Here is an 18,801-nt window from a genome sequence, read left to right on the forward strand (position 1 = left end):
CATTCACTGCAGCGGGGCCGGAGAATGGCGTGAACAGCCAGAGAATTCTGGCCAGAATTAACAAGTACAGAGTCAGAAAAAGAGTGTGTGCATGTGTGTGTGTGCATGTGTGTGTGTGCATGTGTGTGTGTGCGCATGTGTGGGCGTGTGTGTGTGCATGTGTGTGTGTGCATGTGTGTGTGTGTGCATGTGTGTGTGCGCATGTGTGTGTGTGTGTGTGTGCGTGTGTGTGCGCATGTGTGTGTGTGTGTGCGTGTGTGTGCGCATGTGTGTGCATGTGTGGGCGTGTGTGTGCGCATGTGTGTGTGCGCATGTGTGTGCGCATGTGTGTGTGTGTGCATGTGTGGGCGTGTGTGTGCGCATGTGTGTGTGTGCGTGTGTGTGCGCATGTGTGTGTGTGTGTGCGTGTGTGTGCGCATGTGTGTGTGTGTGTGTGGGCATGTGTGTGTGTGTATGTGTGTGTGTGTGTGCATGTGTGTGTGCGCATGTGTGGGTGTGTGTGTGTGCATGTGTGTGTGTGCATGTGTGTGTGGTGGCCATGGGGTGTGGGGGAGAGGGTGGGATGGTGAACAAAGGGAAAAAGTCCACAGTAGGGTGGAGGGTACGAGTGGTTAAAACTGTGTATACTGGAGAGGACAACAAAGGTGGGATTTTACAAACCTCCCGCCGCCCCCCCCCCCCCCCCCCGCCCCGCCAAACAGTGTGTTTTCAGGTGGTGGGGGCTGGTTTGCCTTCCAGTCCCGCCATTGTTCACTGTGTTTGTGAGGTCACCTTGTTACTAACAGCTCTTATTTTTTATATTCAACAAATAAAGTAAAAGTAAAATTTATTTATTAGTGTCACAAGTAGGGCTTACATTAACACTGCAATGAAGTTACTGTGAAAATCCCCTAGTCGCCACACTCGGGCGCCTGTTCGGGTACACTGAGGGAGAATTTAGCACGGCCAATGCACCTAACCAGCACATAGAGAGAGAAAGAAATTAACTAGTTATTTATGTCTTATCACTTCCTCAGGAAAGCTCTGCAAACTACTTTTGAATTGTTGTCCCTGTTACATTGTAGGGACAGTAAGAGTTTGAACAACACCAGGTTAAAGTCCAACAGGTTTATTTGGTAGCAAATTTGCTACCAAACGGCATTTGCTACCAAATAATCCTGTTGGACTTTAACCTGGTGTTCTTAAACTTCTTACTGTGTTTACCCCAGTCCAACGCCGGCATCTCCACATCGAAATCATAGAAATCATAGAAACCCTACAGTGCAGAAGGAGGCCACTCAGCCCATCGAGCCCGCACCGACCACAAGCCCACCCAGGCCCTACCCCCACATATTTTACCCGCTAATCCCTCTAACCTACACATCCCAGGACTCTAAGGGGCAATTTTTTAACCTGGCCAATCAACCTAACCCGCACATCTTTGGACTGTGGGAGGAAACCGGAGCACCCGGAGGAAACCCACGCAGACATGAGGAGAATGTGCAAACTCCACACAGACAGTGACCCGAGCCGGGAATCGAACCCGGGACCCTGGAGCTGTGAAGCAGCAGTGCTAACCACTGTGCTACCGTGCCGCCCTATCATGACTACATTGTAGGGAAACAGAGAAACCAAAAGTAAGCACAGAGAGATCCCACAAACCGCCATGAGAATGCCTTTTCTTAAACATGTAATCCTACCTTAAATGAACCACGAAGTTGTCTATCGTTACAACTTCTTAATTGTGTCAATGTGTTTTGAAGGATCTCTGTTCTGTCGACAAATAGATGGCATTTGGGCTGAAAGGAAGCTAAAATTTCAAATAATGCCATCACATCAGGATTAAAAAAATGGTCAAAAATGGTCTCTTCATGAGGATCAAAATAATCAACAAGAGAATTGTAACAATCTTCATCAGAATTGTAATAATCTTCATCAGAATCGTAATAATCTTCATCATCTTCATCAAAATTATAATAATCTTCATTTGAAGTGCAACAATTTTCATCGCGAGCATCACCATAATGACAAAAACCTTCAGTAGAAATCTCATCAAGGTTGACATTGTCCCTGGTAGAGGCATCACTGTTTCCATTAGGGGCAACGAGGTTCCCCGTAGAGGTCCTATTGATCCCAGTGAAGTCATCAGTGTTCTCATTGGAGATATCAACATTCTGAGCAGCGATACCAATGTTCCCAGGATCAATATTCTCAGTTAAGGCATCTGTGCTTCCAGTAGAGGCGTCAGTTATCCCAGCAGAGATATAAATGTTCCTCGTGAGGGCATCTGTGTTCCCAGTGGGAGTGTCTGTGTTCCCAGTGGGAGTGTCTGTGTCCCCAATGGGAGTGTCTGTGTTCCCAGTGGGAGTATCTGTGTTCCCAGTGGGGGTGTCTGTGTTCCCAATGGGAGTGTCTGTGTTCCCAGTAGTAGTGTCTGTGTTGCCAGTGGGATTATCTGCGTTCCCAGTGGGATTATCTGTGTTCCCAGTGGGAGTATCTGTGTTCCCAGTGGGGGTGTCTGTGTTCCCAGTAGTAGTGTCTGTGTTCCCAGTGGGATTATCTGTGTTCCCAGTGGGGGTAATTGTGTTCCCAGTGGGATTATCTGTGTTCCCAGTGGGGGTAATTGTGTTCCCAGTGGGATTATCTGTGTTCCCAGTGGGAGTATCTGTGTTCCCAGTGGGGGTGTCTGTGTTCCCAATGGGAGTGTCTGTGTTCCCAGTAGTAGTGTCTGTGTTGCCAGTGGGATTATCTGCGTTCCCAGTGGGATTATCTGTGTTCCCAGTGGGAGTATCTGTGTTCCCAGTGGGGGTATCTGTGTTCCCAGTGGGATTATCTGTGTTCCCAGTGGGATTATCTGTGTTCCCAGTGGGGGTATCTGTGTTCCCAGTGGGGGTATCTGTGTTCCCAGTGGGGGTATCAATACTCCCAGTATGAGTGACTCCAGCAGACATATCAACATTGCAATTAGATGCATAAATATTCCCAATCGAAGCATCAGTGATTCCAGTAGAGATATCAGTATCATCATTACAGGCATTAGTGTTCCCATCAGCAGTTTCAGTAGCAGGATGAATTTCCAGAGAAGGTAAATGAGCATCCTCCATAGGATCACCAATGATTCCATTATTGCCAAAAGTAATTAATTCATCAACGATTTCTCCTTTCTGGAAGAAATCAGGCAATATCAAAAAACATGTTTTACAAACCAACCCACTAAAATGACTATTAATATTCCCTAAACCAGAACAATGGCGATGATACTTACTCGAATTTGCAGGTGGGACAATATCTTGAAAATCTTAAGTTTGGTTTCCATATTGAAGATGCAGGGATAGGGAATTAATTGTAAAAGTGCTTTCTGCAAAAACATGATGTTAACAAGTCAGATTCATGTTTGATCATGAATATCCATTAATCCTGGATTAATTATCTTTAAAATTATATCTGTAATCTTTCCTTGAACACAAAGGAAGAGGATAATGCATAGACAGGATATATGCCACATGAATTGGTGCCCATTGTTAGGGTGATTTTTTCTTTATCCTTTTAACAGATTCTGAGCATTAATTACATTTAATCTTGTGCCAAATCATTCATCTTAACACTTTGCAGAGAACTGTACACATTTAGCAGTTAATATCTAAAATCAGCGGTGCAGGAAATTATCATGGATTATCCAAAACTATTTGCATTATCTGGTCTTGATCGTAGGTTAAAGTACTGACTGAATGAATGTTATATCTCTCGTTCTGGTCTCGTCTGACTGGATTTAACATTACTAAGTGTTTCATGATCCTTCAAGATTTGAACAGATTGTTAGACAGACACGAGGCCTTCTTCAGGGCAATAAAAGTATAAATCAAATGGACCCTCTAAAAGTATCAAAAACAGAAACCACAAGCCCTGGAGACCAATTTAGCCTTGTGGAAATAAACATTGCGAAAGTGACCACAGAGACGATCAGAGACTAGGATTGTCAATCATAGAATCATAAAAACCCTATAGTGCAGAAGGAGGCCATTTGGCCCATCAACTCTGCACCGACCACAATCCCACCCAGGCCCTACCCCCTTATCCCTACACGTTTACCCGCTAATCCCTCTAACCCACGCATCTCAAGACACTAAAGGGCAATTTTAGCATGGCCAATCAACCTAACCCGCACATCTTTGGACTGTGGGAGGAAACCGGAGCACCCGGAGGAAACCCATGCAGACACGAGGAGAATGTGCAAACTCCACACAGACAGTGACCCAAGCCGGGAATCAAACCCAGGTCCCTGGAGCTGCGAAGCAGCAGTGCTAACCACTGTGCTACCATGCCGCATCAAGCAATGTTTCCACTGGGTGCAGCTGTTTCAACAAGAGGAATGGATGCCTGGGCTCTCAGCCAGACATACATAAAGAGGCTTGGTTGTGCAGAGTCCCAAAGCTTAGCAATAGGGTGTATGAGGGACTACAATGAACGGGGTGGAGGGGCTTCCCTACAAACCAATGGATGTCACAGACACAGTCAGCGTAGGTTCACCGTGGGCAACTGAGAGAAAAGGCTGCTTGACTTTGTAAAATACCATGGGCAAGGTTGGGGCGAGAAGGTGTCTAGCCAAAGAGACATCTCCTGCAGATTTCTCAGGATTTCAGGAGCTTCATCCTGGCGTTGGCCGGGGAGAGGGGGTGGGGGGTGTGCATCATTGGAACATGTTCTAAGGTCTCTCCAAAACAGGTCAAACTGTGTGCCATTAAAGAACCTGCAAGCACAGATATATTTCCCAGAGTTTAGAAGAATGACAGGTGATCGAATTCCTAAAGGTCCCGACAAGACGCTGAGAAGATGCTTTGCCCTGGCGGAGGGAGTCAGTGAGGCAGGTCTCAGGAAGAAGGGTTCAGTCATGTTGGACTGAGATGAGGAGAAATTTCTTTACTCAGAAGGTTGTGCATTTTTGGAATTCTCTACCCCCGAGAGGTGTGGCCGCCCAGTCATTGAGTATTTTCCACTCGGAGCTTGATAGGTTTTTGGTAGATGATGGGAATTATGGGGGAGACGGCGGGAGTTGAGGTGAAAGATGAGCTGTGATGGCGTCTGACAAAATATTGTTCATTAATTTACTGAACTCACGCAGGAGATAAGGGTATCACCAAAGACCTCTGCTGCAGCTATGTAGAAACTGTTCTCCGGGATTTGAAAACTTGCAGAGGAAGCCACCTGTGGACAGAATTGATCAAAAGTATAATTTTTCCACAAAATCACAAGCTGTTTACATTTGCTGAAATTAAGCGCGCAGGTACAGCAGGCAGTAAAGAAGTTAAATAGTATGTTGGCCTTCATAGCGAGAGGATTTGAGTACAGGGATAGGGATGTTTTGCTGCAATTGTATAGGGCGTTGGTGAGGCCACACCTGGAGTATTGTGTGCAGTTTTGGTTCCTTATCTGAGGAAGGATGTCCTTGCTATAGAGGGAGCGCAGCGAAGGTTTACCAGGCTGATTCCTGGGATGGCAGGTCTGTAATATGAGGAGAAACTAAGTCGGTTAGGATTATATTCACTGGAGTTTAGAAGAGTGAAAGGGGATCTCATAGAAACTTATAAAATTCTAACAGGGTTAGACAGGGTAGATTCAGAAAGAATGTTCCCAATGGTGGGGGAGTCCAGAACTTGGGGTCATAGTTTGAGGATAAGGGGTAAACCTTTTAGAACTGAGGTGAGGAGAAATTTCTTCACCCAGAGGGTGGTGAATGTGTGGAATTCACTACCACAGAAAGCAATTGAGGTCAAAATGTTGTCTGATTTCAAGAAGAAATTAGATATCACTCTTGGGGCTAAAGGGATTGAGGGATATGGGGGGGAAGGGGAGGATCAGGATATTGAATTCAATGATCAGCCATGATCAAAATGAGTGGCGGAACAGGCTCGAAAGGCCGAATGGCCTACTCCAGCTTCTAGTTTCTATGTTTCTAAACAATCCCTACTTTTTTGTGGGATCTTGCTGTGCGCAAGTTGACTGCCGCAATTTCTTCATTCCGACAGTACCTTTCAAACAGCACTCATAGGCGGTGGAATGCTTTAGGAGGCCCTGAGTTTGTGAAAGTAAATATGTAAATGCAAGTTCTTCCTCTCTTAACATTGCAGTGCTGGAGGAAAGGGTGGGTGAGAATTAGACGCACAGGGAGTTGTGTTGGGATGATGCTGTTTAAATCTTCCTGCAGTTCACAGAGCCAGCGGGATGGTGGATTATTTGTAGGGGGCCTGTCACAAAGATACAACTCATGAACCTGCCTGCTCCATGCCACTGGAGACTGCCGTACCCTGCAGCTAGTTCAAGCAGCAGAGTGTCTAGGACAGAGAGGACTCTGTAGCATTTCTGTGGGCCTGGAGTAACACACAGCCAAGACCAGATAAGGATGGTAGAAGGACACGAGGTGGGTTTATAACGATCCAGTAGTTACATTAGACTAAATTTTCCAACTGGTGGGATCTGCCAGTCCCACCAATGGTACATCCCTGCTGCAGGGTTCTCAGCAACAAGACCCTGTTGATGAAGGGGGTACCCAGAAGATCCCACTGCCCGTCAATGGCGGGCTGCCTCCGCTGTTCCGAGGAAAAGCCGCCCATAACCACCATCATTGATCCATCCTCCGTATTCCAGATTTAATCAATTTAAATTACCACAACCACCCTGCTGGGGTTTGAGCAAGTTTTTAACTGGATTATCAGTCCAGTGGCATAACCACTGTGCTATCGTACCTGGAAATATGCAACTATTGAGATGATGAGACATGGAGACGTTGTTTTTCCCTGGCTGGTGAGTCAGGAACATGGAGACACAGGCTCAGGATAAAGGGGTTTACGGCTGAGATGAGGAGATATGTCTTCACCACAGCATTGTGAATCTCTGGAAGTCTCGATTCCAGGGAGCTGTGCTTGCTCAGTCGCTGAGTATGCTCAAGACTTAAGATCGAAAGACTTTTGAATGTTGTGGAACTCGAGGGATATGGGGAGAGGCGGGAAAGTGGCCCGGGATTCTCCGATCTCGCCTGCTGCGGGACCAGAAGGTCCTGTCTGAAGTCATCGCACCTTTGGCCGGTGCGTTAACTTTTCCGACCCGCCTGTGACGGTTCCTGCCGCAGGTGGGAGTGGAAAATCCCAGCCAGCATCCGATCAAATGCTGGAACAGGTTCAAGAGCCGCAGGACCGACTGCTGCCCCAATCTCTTAACGATCTGGAATGGTCTCTGCGTCTCATTCACAAATCTCTGAGATGAGACGTTTTGATGAAGCTTAAACAGGTGATTTCACTTTGTTAGATTAGTTGTATCTGCGCACTAGCTTCTTCCGAAAAAAGGGGAATGTGTTAGAGCAATGTCTATTAATATTCAACAATTCAGAAGAGGCTGTCACTGTAAAGACAAGAGGTGAGAAGCCACTCTCGCCCCAAAACCGGAAAATCCCATCTAAGGTCAATGGACCTCTGCATGATCCATGTCCCACCCACTACTGCAGGCTCAATTGGTCAAATGGCCTCCTTCTGTACTGTAGGGATTCTATGATTTCTATGAAGTCTTTCAGGGCGGCATGGTGGCACAGTGGTTAGCATTCCAGGGACCCAGATTCAATCCTGGCCTCGGGTCACTGTGTGTGGAGTCTGCACATTCTCCTCGTGTCTCTGTGGGTTTCCTCCGGGTGCTCCGGTTTCCTCCCGCAATCCAAAGATGTGCGGGTAAGGCTGATTGGCCATGCTAAATTGCCCCTTAGTGTCCTGGGATGCGTAAATTAGAGGGATTAGCGGGGTAAATATGTGGGGTTACGAGGTTAGGGCCTGGGTGGGATTATTGTCAGTGCAGGCTCAATAGGCCGAATAGCCTCCTTCTGCACTGAAGGGTTTCTATGATCTATGATTCCCAGGAAAATTCCGCTCAAGATGGAGGAAAGAATAGAGGATTAGCCAAGAGGATTGGGTGAAATTGGGAGGCAGGAGAATCTTGCGAATTAACATTACAGTAGCAGAGTGGATTCGTATTTGAATTTGATCTGATTTGATTTATTATTGTCACATGTATTAACATACAGCGAAAGATATTGTTTCTTGCACGCTATACAGACAAAGCATACCGTTCATAGAGAAGGAAAGGAGAGAGTGCAGAATGTAGTGTTACAGTCAGAGCTAAGGTGTAGGGAAAGATCAACTTAGTGCGAGGTAGGTCCATTCAAAAGCCTGACGGCAGCAGGGAAGAAGCTGTTCTTGAGTCGGTTGGTACGTGACCTCAGACTTTTGTATCTTTTTCCCGATGAAAGAAGGTGGAAGAGTGAATGTCCGGGGTGCGTGGGGGCCTTAATTATGCTGGCTGCTTTGCCGAGGCAACGGGAAGTGTAGACAGAGTCAATGGATAGGAGGTTGGTTTGCGTGTTGGACTGGGCTTCATTCATGACCCTTTGTAGTTTATTGCGGTCTTGGGCAGAGCAGGAGCCATACCAAGCTGTGATACAACCAGAAAGAATGCTTTCTATGGTGCATCTGTAAAAGTTGGTGAGAATCGTAGCTGACATGTCAAATTTCCTTAGTCTTCTGAGAAAGTTGGCTTGTAGAGACCTGAGCTGATAATAAGAACATAAGAACATAAGAAATATGAGCAGGAGTAGGCCATCTAGCCCCTCGAGCCTGCCCCGCCATTCAATAAGATCATGGCTGATCTGATCATAATCAGAAACGCGTGCTCAAATTCCATTTCAGGGCTTGGAAAATTTAGATCTGTTTAGTTAAATAACCATGGCCTGTGAAGCTCGCGTCAGGAACGGTGACCATGTAAGCACTGGCTTGTTCAAAATTTATCTGGTTCACTAATATCTCTTACAGAAGAAAATCCTATCATCGTTGCCCAGCATGGACAGAGAGCGGGGCTCCAGATCAACAGCAATGTTGTTCAGTCTCATCTACCCTCTGAAACGGTCTAGCAAGACTACTCGGTTGTGACAAAAATCTATTATCCACGCGGGAGTGCGGCAGTACCAACAACTCAGCACCACCTTCTCAAGGGCAATTGGTGATGGGTAATAAGATGGGCCCAATCAGAGATGATCCCACAGGAGAAGGAAGGAATAATATACTAGACAGGTAGGGAGGAGACTTACCACAGGTGACCTCACCTTGTAAAGCCTCTGTAGAATACTTAGACAGTTGCACAGTTCATCAGGAAATTCCTTTTGCTGGCTGGAAGTCTGACGCAGAAGTTGATAAGATGCACTTCTATATATCGTCACAAGCTTCTCCAAGAAAAATTCATTGAGGTGACTCCACCAAGATTCTGATTAATGGACAGAAAAATAGGAAGAAGCAAAATAATGAAATCAGATGAGGTTCATTTTGATCTTTCAGTATCTTAAGAACGAAACAAAGCACTGGAACAGTAATTTGCTTTTTTTTAACTAAGGATTTTGATTTTATTTTTCACTGCTTGAATATTGTGCTCATCGAGGTGACGAGAGTACTGGAGAGTGGGATTATTGACCAGGTGTTGATAAAAACTGCAGGAGGACATTGTAGGATGGTCAGGTGTCATTCAAATGCAGAGAAATGTGGGATAAATTGTAACTTTCATGTGTTTGGTTAAGTTTCCAATCAGAATGTGTCAACCAAACAAAAGCAAAATTCAGCAGACACCAGAAATGTGAAATAAACAGTAAATGCTGGAATATTCAGCACCTGCGCTGTTTCAGACTGAAGACCTTGCTTCAGAATTGGAAAAAGAAACATATTGTTCTGATACAAAAACTAGAACTCGCCTTTGAACCCAACCCCCTCGAGTGCCCTCTCCCACCCCCACGTAAAACCCCGTCATGGAACTCTCCTTCCACAAGGAATACAACAACCCCCTCCCAACGGGATCCACCCCCACTCACGCAACAACTCCCACAGAACATCCCCCTGGCGCTGTCTGGGCACTGCCCTCGAATGCCAGGGGCAATGCCGGGGCAGTGCTGGGGGCCAGTGCCCCAGCGTGACTCTTCCTCTCCTGAGCCATGCACTCACCTGAACTCACCTGGCAGGTTCTCCTCCCCAGGTGCACATTATGGGAGACTTGTGGCCATTCAGGTGGATGTGTCCACACATTGCGTGAATGGACAATCTAACGGGCAGGGGGTGACTATCTGGCCTGATAATTACATTTACATTTATTCTAATGAGCACCCTGACTTCAATGTCCGGATTCCCATTACGTCATTGGCAGGAGGCAGGAACGATCGCTATGAGAAATCCCGTAGCCTAAATCACATTTCGGGCCTCCCACATGATTTTCCACTCCTGACTCCGATCTTACCTGCCAAAAAACAGGCGCAGAAAATGCACCCCCCCTCCCCTCCCATTACCTCTGTGTCGTTCTTGACAAGTGCAGCTCAACCTGCTGAGTATTTTCCAGCATTTACCACTTTTATTTCAGATTTCTGACAGCTAAGAATCTGTAATATAAAGCGAGTCTCAGTCAGACTAACGGTGAAACTATCATCAATTGCTGAGAAAATCCAGGTGTCCCTCAGGGAAGGAAATCTGCTGTCCTTACCCGGTCTGGCCGACACATAACTCCAAATCCACAGCAACAGTAGAAATGGTCGAAAGCTTCAAGTTTTTAGGTGTCCAGATCACCAACAACCTGTCCTGGTCCCCCCATGCCGACACTATAGTTAAGAAAGCCCACCAACGCTTCTACTTTCTCAGAAGACTAAGGAAATTTAGCATGTCAGCTACAACTCTCACCAACTTTTACAGATGCACCATAGAAAGCATTCTTTCTGATTGTATCACAGCTTGGTCTGGCTCCTGTTCTGCCCAAGACCGCAAGGAACTACAAAGGGTCGTGAATGTAGCCCAATCCATCACGCAAACCAGCCTCCCATCCATTGACTCTGTCTACACTTCCTGCTGCCTTGGAAAAGCAGCCAGCATAATTAAGGACCCCACGCACCCTGGACATTCTCCCTTCCACCTTCTTCCGTCGGGAAAAAGATACAAAAGTCTGAGGTCACGTACCAACCGACTCAAGAACAGCTTCTTCCCTGCTGCTGTCAGACTTTTGAATGGACTTACCTTGCATTAAGTTGATCTTTCTCTACACCCCTTGCTATGACTGTAACACTACATTCTGCACTCTCTCCTTTCCTTCTCTATGAATGGTATGCTTTGTCTGTATAGCGTGCAAGAAACAATACTTTTCACTGTATCCGAATACATGTGACAATAATAAATCAAATGAAAAATTCAAATCAAAAATGTGGCTGACATTAGCTATTCGCAAGGGCAATGATGGATGGACAACAAATGTTGGGCACCTACAATCCCATCGAGGAATTTTTAAAAATCCCCATTTTTCTTTTGTATTAGAGTATGTTTGTTCGTTCGGGGATTCATGTCGTTTCCAGGCTAGACGGCTGACATGTGATTCAGAACAACACCAACAGCATTGGGTTTGAATTCCATTTCGGCTGAGATAGACTCAGAGCCTGCCTGCTCGCCTGTCCTGCAGTAAGATCTTCACAGGAGCTGTGATTCTGCAACCTTCAAATAATGCAACTTGACGAACAAGGCGGCATGATGGCACAGCGGTTAGCACTGCTGCCTCACTGCGCCAGGGACCCGGGTTCGATTCCCGGCTTGGGTCACTGCCTGTGCGGAGTCTGCACGTTCTCCCCATGTCTGCGTGGGTTTCCTCCGGGTGCTCCGGTTTCCTCCCACAGTCTGAAAGACGTGCTGGTTAGGTGCATTGTGCGTGCTAAATTCTCCCTCAGTGTTACCCGAACAGGCGCCGGAGTGTGGCGACTCGGGGATTTTCACATGCAGTGTTTATGTAAGCCTACTTGTGACACTAATAAATAAACTTAAACTTAAAGAAAGATCATTTCTATCACTCTTACCAAGTGTCTCCAGGTGATTTCCCTCAAGTGATGCAATCGCTGAGCTCAGCAGACTGGTTAGCCCCACAACCTTGCTTTGCTCAGGCTGGATATCTATCAGCTCTGGGAGAACTAAATAGACTCGAAGAGCTTCCACAGCAACAGGAGATGGAGTTAATGAAGGGATCAATTTATTCTCTACTGCAGTCGTTACCTATTTGGAAACAAACATAGGAGCACGAGGAATTGATATCAACAAAAGCAACTTAGATTCATAGAATCCTTACAGTGCAGAAGGAGACCATTCAGCCCATTGAGTTGGCATCAACTCTCCAAAAGAGATACAGAAGGGTCCAGAAGGGCAATTTTTTCACACAGAGGGTGGTGAGTGTCTGGAACAAGCTGCCAGAGGTAGTAGTAGAGGTGGGTACAGTTTTATCTTTTAAAAAGCGTTTAGATAGTTACATGGGTAAGATGGGTATAGAGGGATATGGCCCAAATGAGGGCAATTGGGACTAGCTTTGGGGTTTAAAAAAAAGGGTAGCATGGACAAGTTGGGCTGAAGGGCCTGTTTCCATGTTGTAAACATCGATGACTCTATGACCCAGGCTCTATCCCAGTAACCCCATTAATCCCCCAAACCTACACATCTTAGGACACAAAGGGACAATTTAACACGGCCAATCCGCCGAACCTGCACATCTTTAAAGTGTGGGAGGAAACTGGAGCACCCGGAGGAAACCCACGCAGACATGGGGAGAATGTGCAAACTCACCACAGACAGTGACCCGAGGCCGGATTTGAACCGGGGCCCCTGGCGCTGTGAGAAAGCAGCGCTAACCACTGTGCCACCATGCCACACACTTGAATTTATATAGCACCTTTGACGTAGTAAGATGTCCCAAGTCACTTCCACAGGAGCAATGTTAGACGAAATTTGACACCAAATTACTGAAGGAGCTATTGGGACAGGTGTCTAAAAATTGGGTCAAAGAGGAAGGTTTTAAGGAGCATCTTAAAGGAGGAAAGAAACAGGGAAAGACTTTTGGATGGAATTCCAGAACTTAGGGCCTTGACGGCTTTGATAAAATTTACTTCACTGTTGGATGATAAGGGATCCCACTTTGATCCATAGAATGAAACAACACAGGAGACCATTCAGTCCATCTCGCCTGTGCTAGCTCTTGAAAGAGCTAACTAAATAGTTCCATTCGCAAAGCTCTTTCCCCGTAGGCCGGCGGATTGGCTCCTTTCCAAGCACAGAATCTCCCTGGTGTAATGTTGAAGATTACCTCTTGTAGAAGTCTGGGATTTTTCCCCAGTTTCTCAAACCACACGGTCAGTGCTGACATGTCAACTCCTGAGGAAGCTGTGCTTGTTTTGAAATGGTCATCATTGCTGTTTCAAAACCAGAAGCAAAACAAGAGTTATCGCCACACAACAAACGATACATAAATAGATTTTATTAATGTAGATTTTACAAGTTCTCATGTTCTAGGGTTTTGATTCTGTGACAGTGAAAGAGCAACAGTATAGCTCCAATCCAGGATGGTGTCACATAGAATCCTATAGAAGGTGGCCATTTGGCCCATCGAGTCTGCACCAACAACAATCCCACCCAGGTCTCATCTCCGTAACCCCACATATTTACAATCCTAATCCCCCTGACACTAAGGGGCAATTTATCATGGCCAATCAACCTAACTCGCACATCTTTGGAGCGTGGAAGGAAACCGGAGCACCCAGTGGAAACCCACGCAGACACGGGGAGAACGTGCAAACTCCACACAGTCAGTAAGAAGTCAGGTTGATGTCCAACAAGTTTATTTGGTATCGCGAGCTTTCAGAGCGCGGTTCCTTCATCAGGTGAGTCAGCCTTCTTGAACCGCTGCAGTTCATGTGGTACACCCACAGTGCTGTTAGGGAGGCAGTGCCAGGATTTTGACCCAGCGACAGTGAAGGAACGGCGATATATTTCCAAGTCAGGATGGTGAGTGACTTGGGAGGGGAAACTCCAGGTATAACTCAGCATCTGCTGCCCTTGCCCTCTGGATGGTAGAGGTTGCAGTTTGGAAAATACTGTTAAAAGATGATTACCGAGTTGCCGCAGTGCATCTTGTAGGTGGGGTGCCGCGCTGCAGCTCTGTGTTGCGGGTGGAGGGAGTGAATATTGACAGGGGTGCCGATCAAGCAGGAATGTTTTTGGTCCCTCCGCCAGTAGAAACAGTTTCTCTCTATCTACCCTGTCAACTCTCTGGATTATCTTGAATACCTCAGTGAGATTACTCATAATCTTCTATATTCAACTGAATATCAGCCTAGTCTATGCAACATGTCCTTTCAGCCTGGTATATTGCTGTTGAATCTGCATTGTCCTCCTCCAAGGTCAACATATCCTACTTGAGGTGCAGTGCCCAGAACTGAATGCAATATTCAGGTTTCAGTTGAGGACAGTTTAGAGAAACATCACCAATATTGTTGGCCTATCACTGACCCTCTTTGACCTTGGCTCCTCTTTGCAAATGTGAAGCCACAAGACATATCTGGTCTCACTCACACCACCTCCCACTCTCCAACCACCCTCCCCCTTCCCCCCTCTCCAAGCTATCTGCCCCACCTCGCCAACTATTTGGCTGATCCAATGTTTTCCACTTGCCTTGTTTCCAGGAAGCTTCCATTGATGGACGCAGCAGAAGAAAAGAGAAGATTAATTTCCCTGTAGAGAGTTAAACAGTGTCATTTTTAAGAATATCTTAAGATGGCATCAATATTTTCACGAATTGAAGCATGGTACATTTAAAAATACAAACATTAAGGAGGGTCATTTTATTTCACAATTTTCTACCTTCCTTGCCAACTTTACAATCCTCTGAGATATCTCCAATCCTCCAATCCTGGCCTTGTTAACACCCTCCTTTTCCATCGCTCCATCATTGGCGGCCTGGATTCTAAACTCTGGAATTCCCTCCCTGAACCCCTCTACTTCTCTCTCCTCCTGTTAGACACTCCTTAAAACCTGCCCCACTGATCAAGCAGCTGATCATCGATCTTAATACCTCCCCATGTGGCCCAGAGTCAAATGTTGTTTGATAATTGCCCCTGTGAAGCATCTTGGGACATTTTACCATGTTAAAGGTGCTAGATAAATGCAACTTGTTGTTATGAGTGATGCCTCACCGAGTTAACCTCTACAGTTACTCACAACCCCATGTTCCTTCACCCGCCAGGAGATGATTTATTTTGAGCCTCGAGTGTTGCCCAGATATTTGATTGCGGCGCCCTGCATGACCAAAAAACCCTTATGTTTATGAGGAGCGCTGGCTGGGAAATTGTGACTATTCAAAATTCCTTTAAATAAATGAATAGGAAAAAGACACTGGCCGGAATTTCACCACCGTTCACGCCGGCGAGATTTTCCCCGGGGCTCAATTCCAGGCTTGGGTCACTGTCTGTGCGGAGTCTGCACGTTCTCCCCGTGTCTGCGTGGGTTTCCTCCGGGTGCCCCGGTTTCCTCCCACATTCCAAGGATGTGCGGGTTAGGTGGATTGGTCATGCTAAATTCTCCCTCAGTGTCCCAAGATGTGTAGGTTAGGGGGATTAGAGAGGCAAATGCATGGGGTTACGGGGATAGGGCAGGAGGTGGGGCTGGGTGAGATGCTTTGTCGGAGAGCCAGTACAGACTCGATGGGCTGGATGGCACCCTTCTGCACTGTAGGGATTCTAAGTGTGATGTGGAGATGCCGGCGTTGGACTGGGGTAAACACAGTAAGAAGTTTAACAACACGAGAAGGGGCTTGGAGCTCCGAAAGCTTGTGTGGCTTTTGCTACCAAATAAACCTGTTGGACTTTAACCTGGTGTTGTTAAACTTCTTACTGGGATTCTAAGTTCTCAGTCTCCCTCTCTGCCAGATGTTTCCAGCCCCTCCTCTATTTCGCTGTTGTCACTGACACCTCTGCTGAACATGCTTTTTGCTTTGCCCCGTGACCTTTCATTGCTCCTGCCTTCCACCCTATCACAAACTTACCCTTTGTACACTCCCTCCCCCCTTCTCTCCTGCCTCTGTACTTGCTAAAAAACCTGTTAAATTTCCAAACATCTGGGTTCTGACGGAAGGTCAGTGCCCTATTTCTCTCTCAGTCTGCCTCCCAGACACTGCCTGACCTGCTGATTATTTCCAGCATTGTTTTGTTTTAATTTCAGATTTCCAGCATCCACAGTATTTTGCTTTTGTGTGAGTATCTTTGTATCATTTCTTTTTTGACATTTATACTAGAATCGTAGAATCCCTACAGTGCAGAAGGAGGCCGTTCGGCCCATCGAGCCTGCACCGACCACAATCCCACCCAGGCCCTATCCCCATAACCCCATGCATTTACCCTAGCTAGTCCCCCTGACACTAAGGGGCAATTTAGCATGGCCAATCCACCTAACCCGCACATCTCTGGATTGTGGGAGGAAACCGGAGCACCCGGAGGAAACCCACGCAGACACGGGGAGAACGTGCAAACTCCACACAGACAGTGACCCAAGCTGGGATTCGAACCCGGGTCCCTGGCGCTGTGAGGCAGCAGTGTGAACCACTGTGCCACCGTGCCACCCCATTTGCCTGATGGAAACAGTGAGGATCAAAGTTAACATTGTTAGAGAAGGAAACACTTACTCTTTGATGTTTTTCCACAGTTCCTCATCACCTGTTGCATTCCATTTGTCCAGGAGGGAATCTTCAACTGTGGCAATTCTCTTCAAAGGAATGAATGAAGATTGATCTTCAGGAGAAACTGGAACCTACAGTTAAAGGAGGGTTGTATGTTAATGGGCAGATCTTTGACATGAGACATGGGCCTGGAATATGTGGTCAAAATAAGGTTAAAGCTGTCCGCTGTTATGAATGTACAATTGGTCCAGAAACTTGTGACGAGGAAGCGATTCCTTTTGAGTTGTGAATGGTCACACGTTGCCGGGCATTTTGTGTCGTGCTGCCATTAGTCACATAAAAACAGCAGCTTCAACAATGCTGCATTCCCACACTCGCTGCTCATTAAACTCACCATAGAAAGTCATGGTTGGTACTTAACAATGTAAGAAGTCTTTTTAATGAGATTTATATTCCTGTGATTCCACCAAACACTCTCCAGCCCAGAAAGGAAATAATTAAACCTACGGAATCTCATTCCTACAGGTAGCAAATTGTTGTTGGAGATTTTCTTGATTTTCCTTCTCTCTTATTCCAATCTTACTTTCCCTCTTTTATGTCACTTTCTGTACCTGATTTAACTCTAATTTACTCCATTTCTTTCTCTGCCATTGCTCTGTTTCTTTCTCAATCCTTAGATTGGATGTTTCCACAAGTAGGAAAGACTAGAATCAGAGGGCACAACCTCAGGCTAAAAGGACGATTCTTTAAAACAGAGATGAGGAGGAATTTCTTCAGCCAGAGAGTGGTGAATCTGTGGAGGCCGGGTTGTTGAGTGTCTTTAAGACAGAGATAGATAAGCTCTTGATTAATAAGGGGATCAGGGGTTATGGGGAGAAGGCAGGAGAATGGGGATGAGAAAAATATCAGCTATGATTGAATGGTGGAGCAGACTCGATGGGCCGAGTGGCCTAATTCTGCTCCTATGTTTTATGGTCTTATTGATATTGTTGGCTAAGGAGGTGGACTGTTGGTTGCCACTGAAACTTCAGGTGCCGTGTTGTCCCTGTCGCACCCCCAGCGAGGTCTGGCACAGTTTTGTTTCTGAGCTGAAGGAACAGAGGCAAAGACTGACTGACTAACTGGAGCCAGCCACGAGATGTCCCAGTCTAACAAAATCCAGGTGACTGATCTCTGTGGAAAACAGGTATGGTCGGGTCACCACTCAGTGAACATCGATGAGTCATCGAAGGCATGTTGTCTAAATGAACATTCATCAGAAATTCCAGAACCTTTTACTTTCGGGCATGTTTCACTGATAAGTATAACTTTTAAAAAAGGTAAAACTGGAAAATAATTATTTTGAACTGTTTAATATCATTGCTTTCAAAATAATGGAGCCTGAAAGAGTTGGTGTGTCCATAAAATAATAGAAGGATGCAGAAGGAGGCCAGTCGGCCCCTAGAGTCTGCACCGACAACAATCCCCCCCGGCCCTATCCCCGTGACCCCATGTATTTATCCTGCTAATCTCTCTGACACTCAGGGTCAACTTAGCATGGCCAATTCACCCAATCCACACATCTTTGGAGTGTGGGAGGAAACGGGGCACCAGAGAATGAAGTGCTGGAAATACTCAGTCTGTCAATATAGTAAACTCCCTAGCCCGACAACCACAGAATCTCTACAGTGCAGAAGGAAGCCATTTTGCCCATCAAGTCTGCACTGATCTCACAGAAGAGCATCTTACCCTGACCCACTCTGTAACACCATGCATGGCTAATCCAACAAACCTACACATCTTTGGACACTAAGGGGCAATTTAGCATGGCCAATCTGCCTAACCTGCACATCTTTGGACTGTGGGAGGAAACTGGAACACCTGGAGGAAACTCATGCAGACACGGGGAGAACGTGCAAACTCCACACAGACAGTCATCCAAGGCTGGAATCGAACCCGGATCCCTGGCACTGTGAGGCAGCAGTGCTAACCACTGTGCCATCATGCCAAGCCCACCCCCCTACAGTCCTCCAGTGCTGGCCACATGAACGTCCCCAATTTTTATCACTCCACCATTGAAGTCGCGACCACCAGCTATTAAAATTGGGAATGCTTAGCAGCCTTCAGCTGTCTCGGTCCCAATCTCTGGAATTCCCGGAGTGAACCACCTCTCTCTCCTCAAAACCTACCCCTTTGACCAGGGGTTTGGTTGCCTGTCCTAATATCTGCTGTGTGATTCTCTGTCAAATTCTAATTGATAATTATTCCAGGGAAAAGCCTTGGGATGTTTTATATCATTAAAGGTGCTATATA

General features: G+C 46.3%; 1 protein-coding gene across 1 annotated transcript in view; it reads right to left on the reverse strand.

Moving 5' to 3' along the window:
• Window positions 1-18,801, reverse strand: part of LOC144486960 (putative E3 ubiquitin-protein ligase HERC4) — a 70,603-nt gene that overhangs the window by 17,209 nt on the left and 34,593 nt on the right. The window contains exons 10-17 of the mRNA XM_078205017.1: window positions 16,516-16,640; window positions 14,511-14,570; window positions 13,147-13,252; window positions 11,876-12,068; window positions 9,116-9,273; window positions 5,095-5,181; window positions 3,245-3,337; window positions 1,680-3,143 (exon numbers count right to left, since the gene is read on the reverse strand). Coding sequence (XP_078061143.1) covers window positions 1,680-3,143; window positions 3,245-3,337; window positions 5,095-5,181; window positions 9,116-9,273; window positions 11,876-12,068; window positions 13,147-13,252; window positions 14,511-14,570; window positions 16,516-16,640 — 2,286 coding nt within the window. The remainder of the gene's footprint in view (window positions 1-1,679; window positions 3,144-3,244; window positions 3,338-5,094; window positions 5,182-9,115; window positions 9,274-11,875; window positions 12,069-13,146; window positions 13,253-14,510; window positions 14,571-16,515; window positions 16,641-18,801) is intronic.

This window comes from Mustelus asterias, chromosome 1, assembly GCF_964213995.1.
Source record: "Mustelus asterias chromosome 1, sMusAst1.hap1.1, whole genome shotgun sequence".
Taxonomy (NCBI): domain Eukaryota; kingdom Metazoa; phylum Chordata; class Chondrichthyes; order Carcharhiniformes; family Triakidae; genus Mustelus; species Mustelus asterias.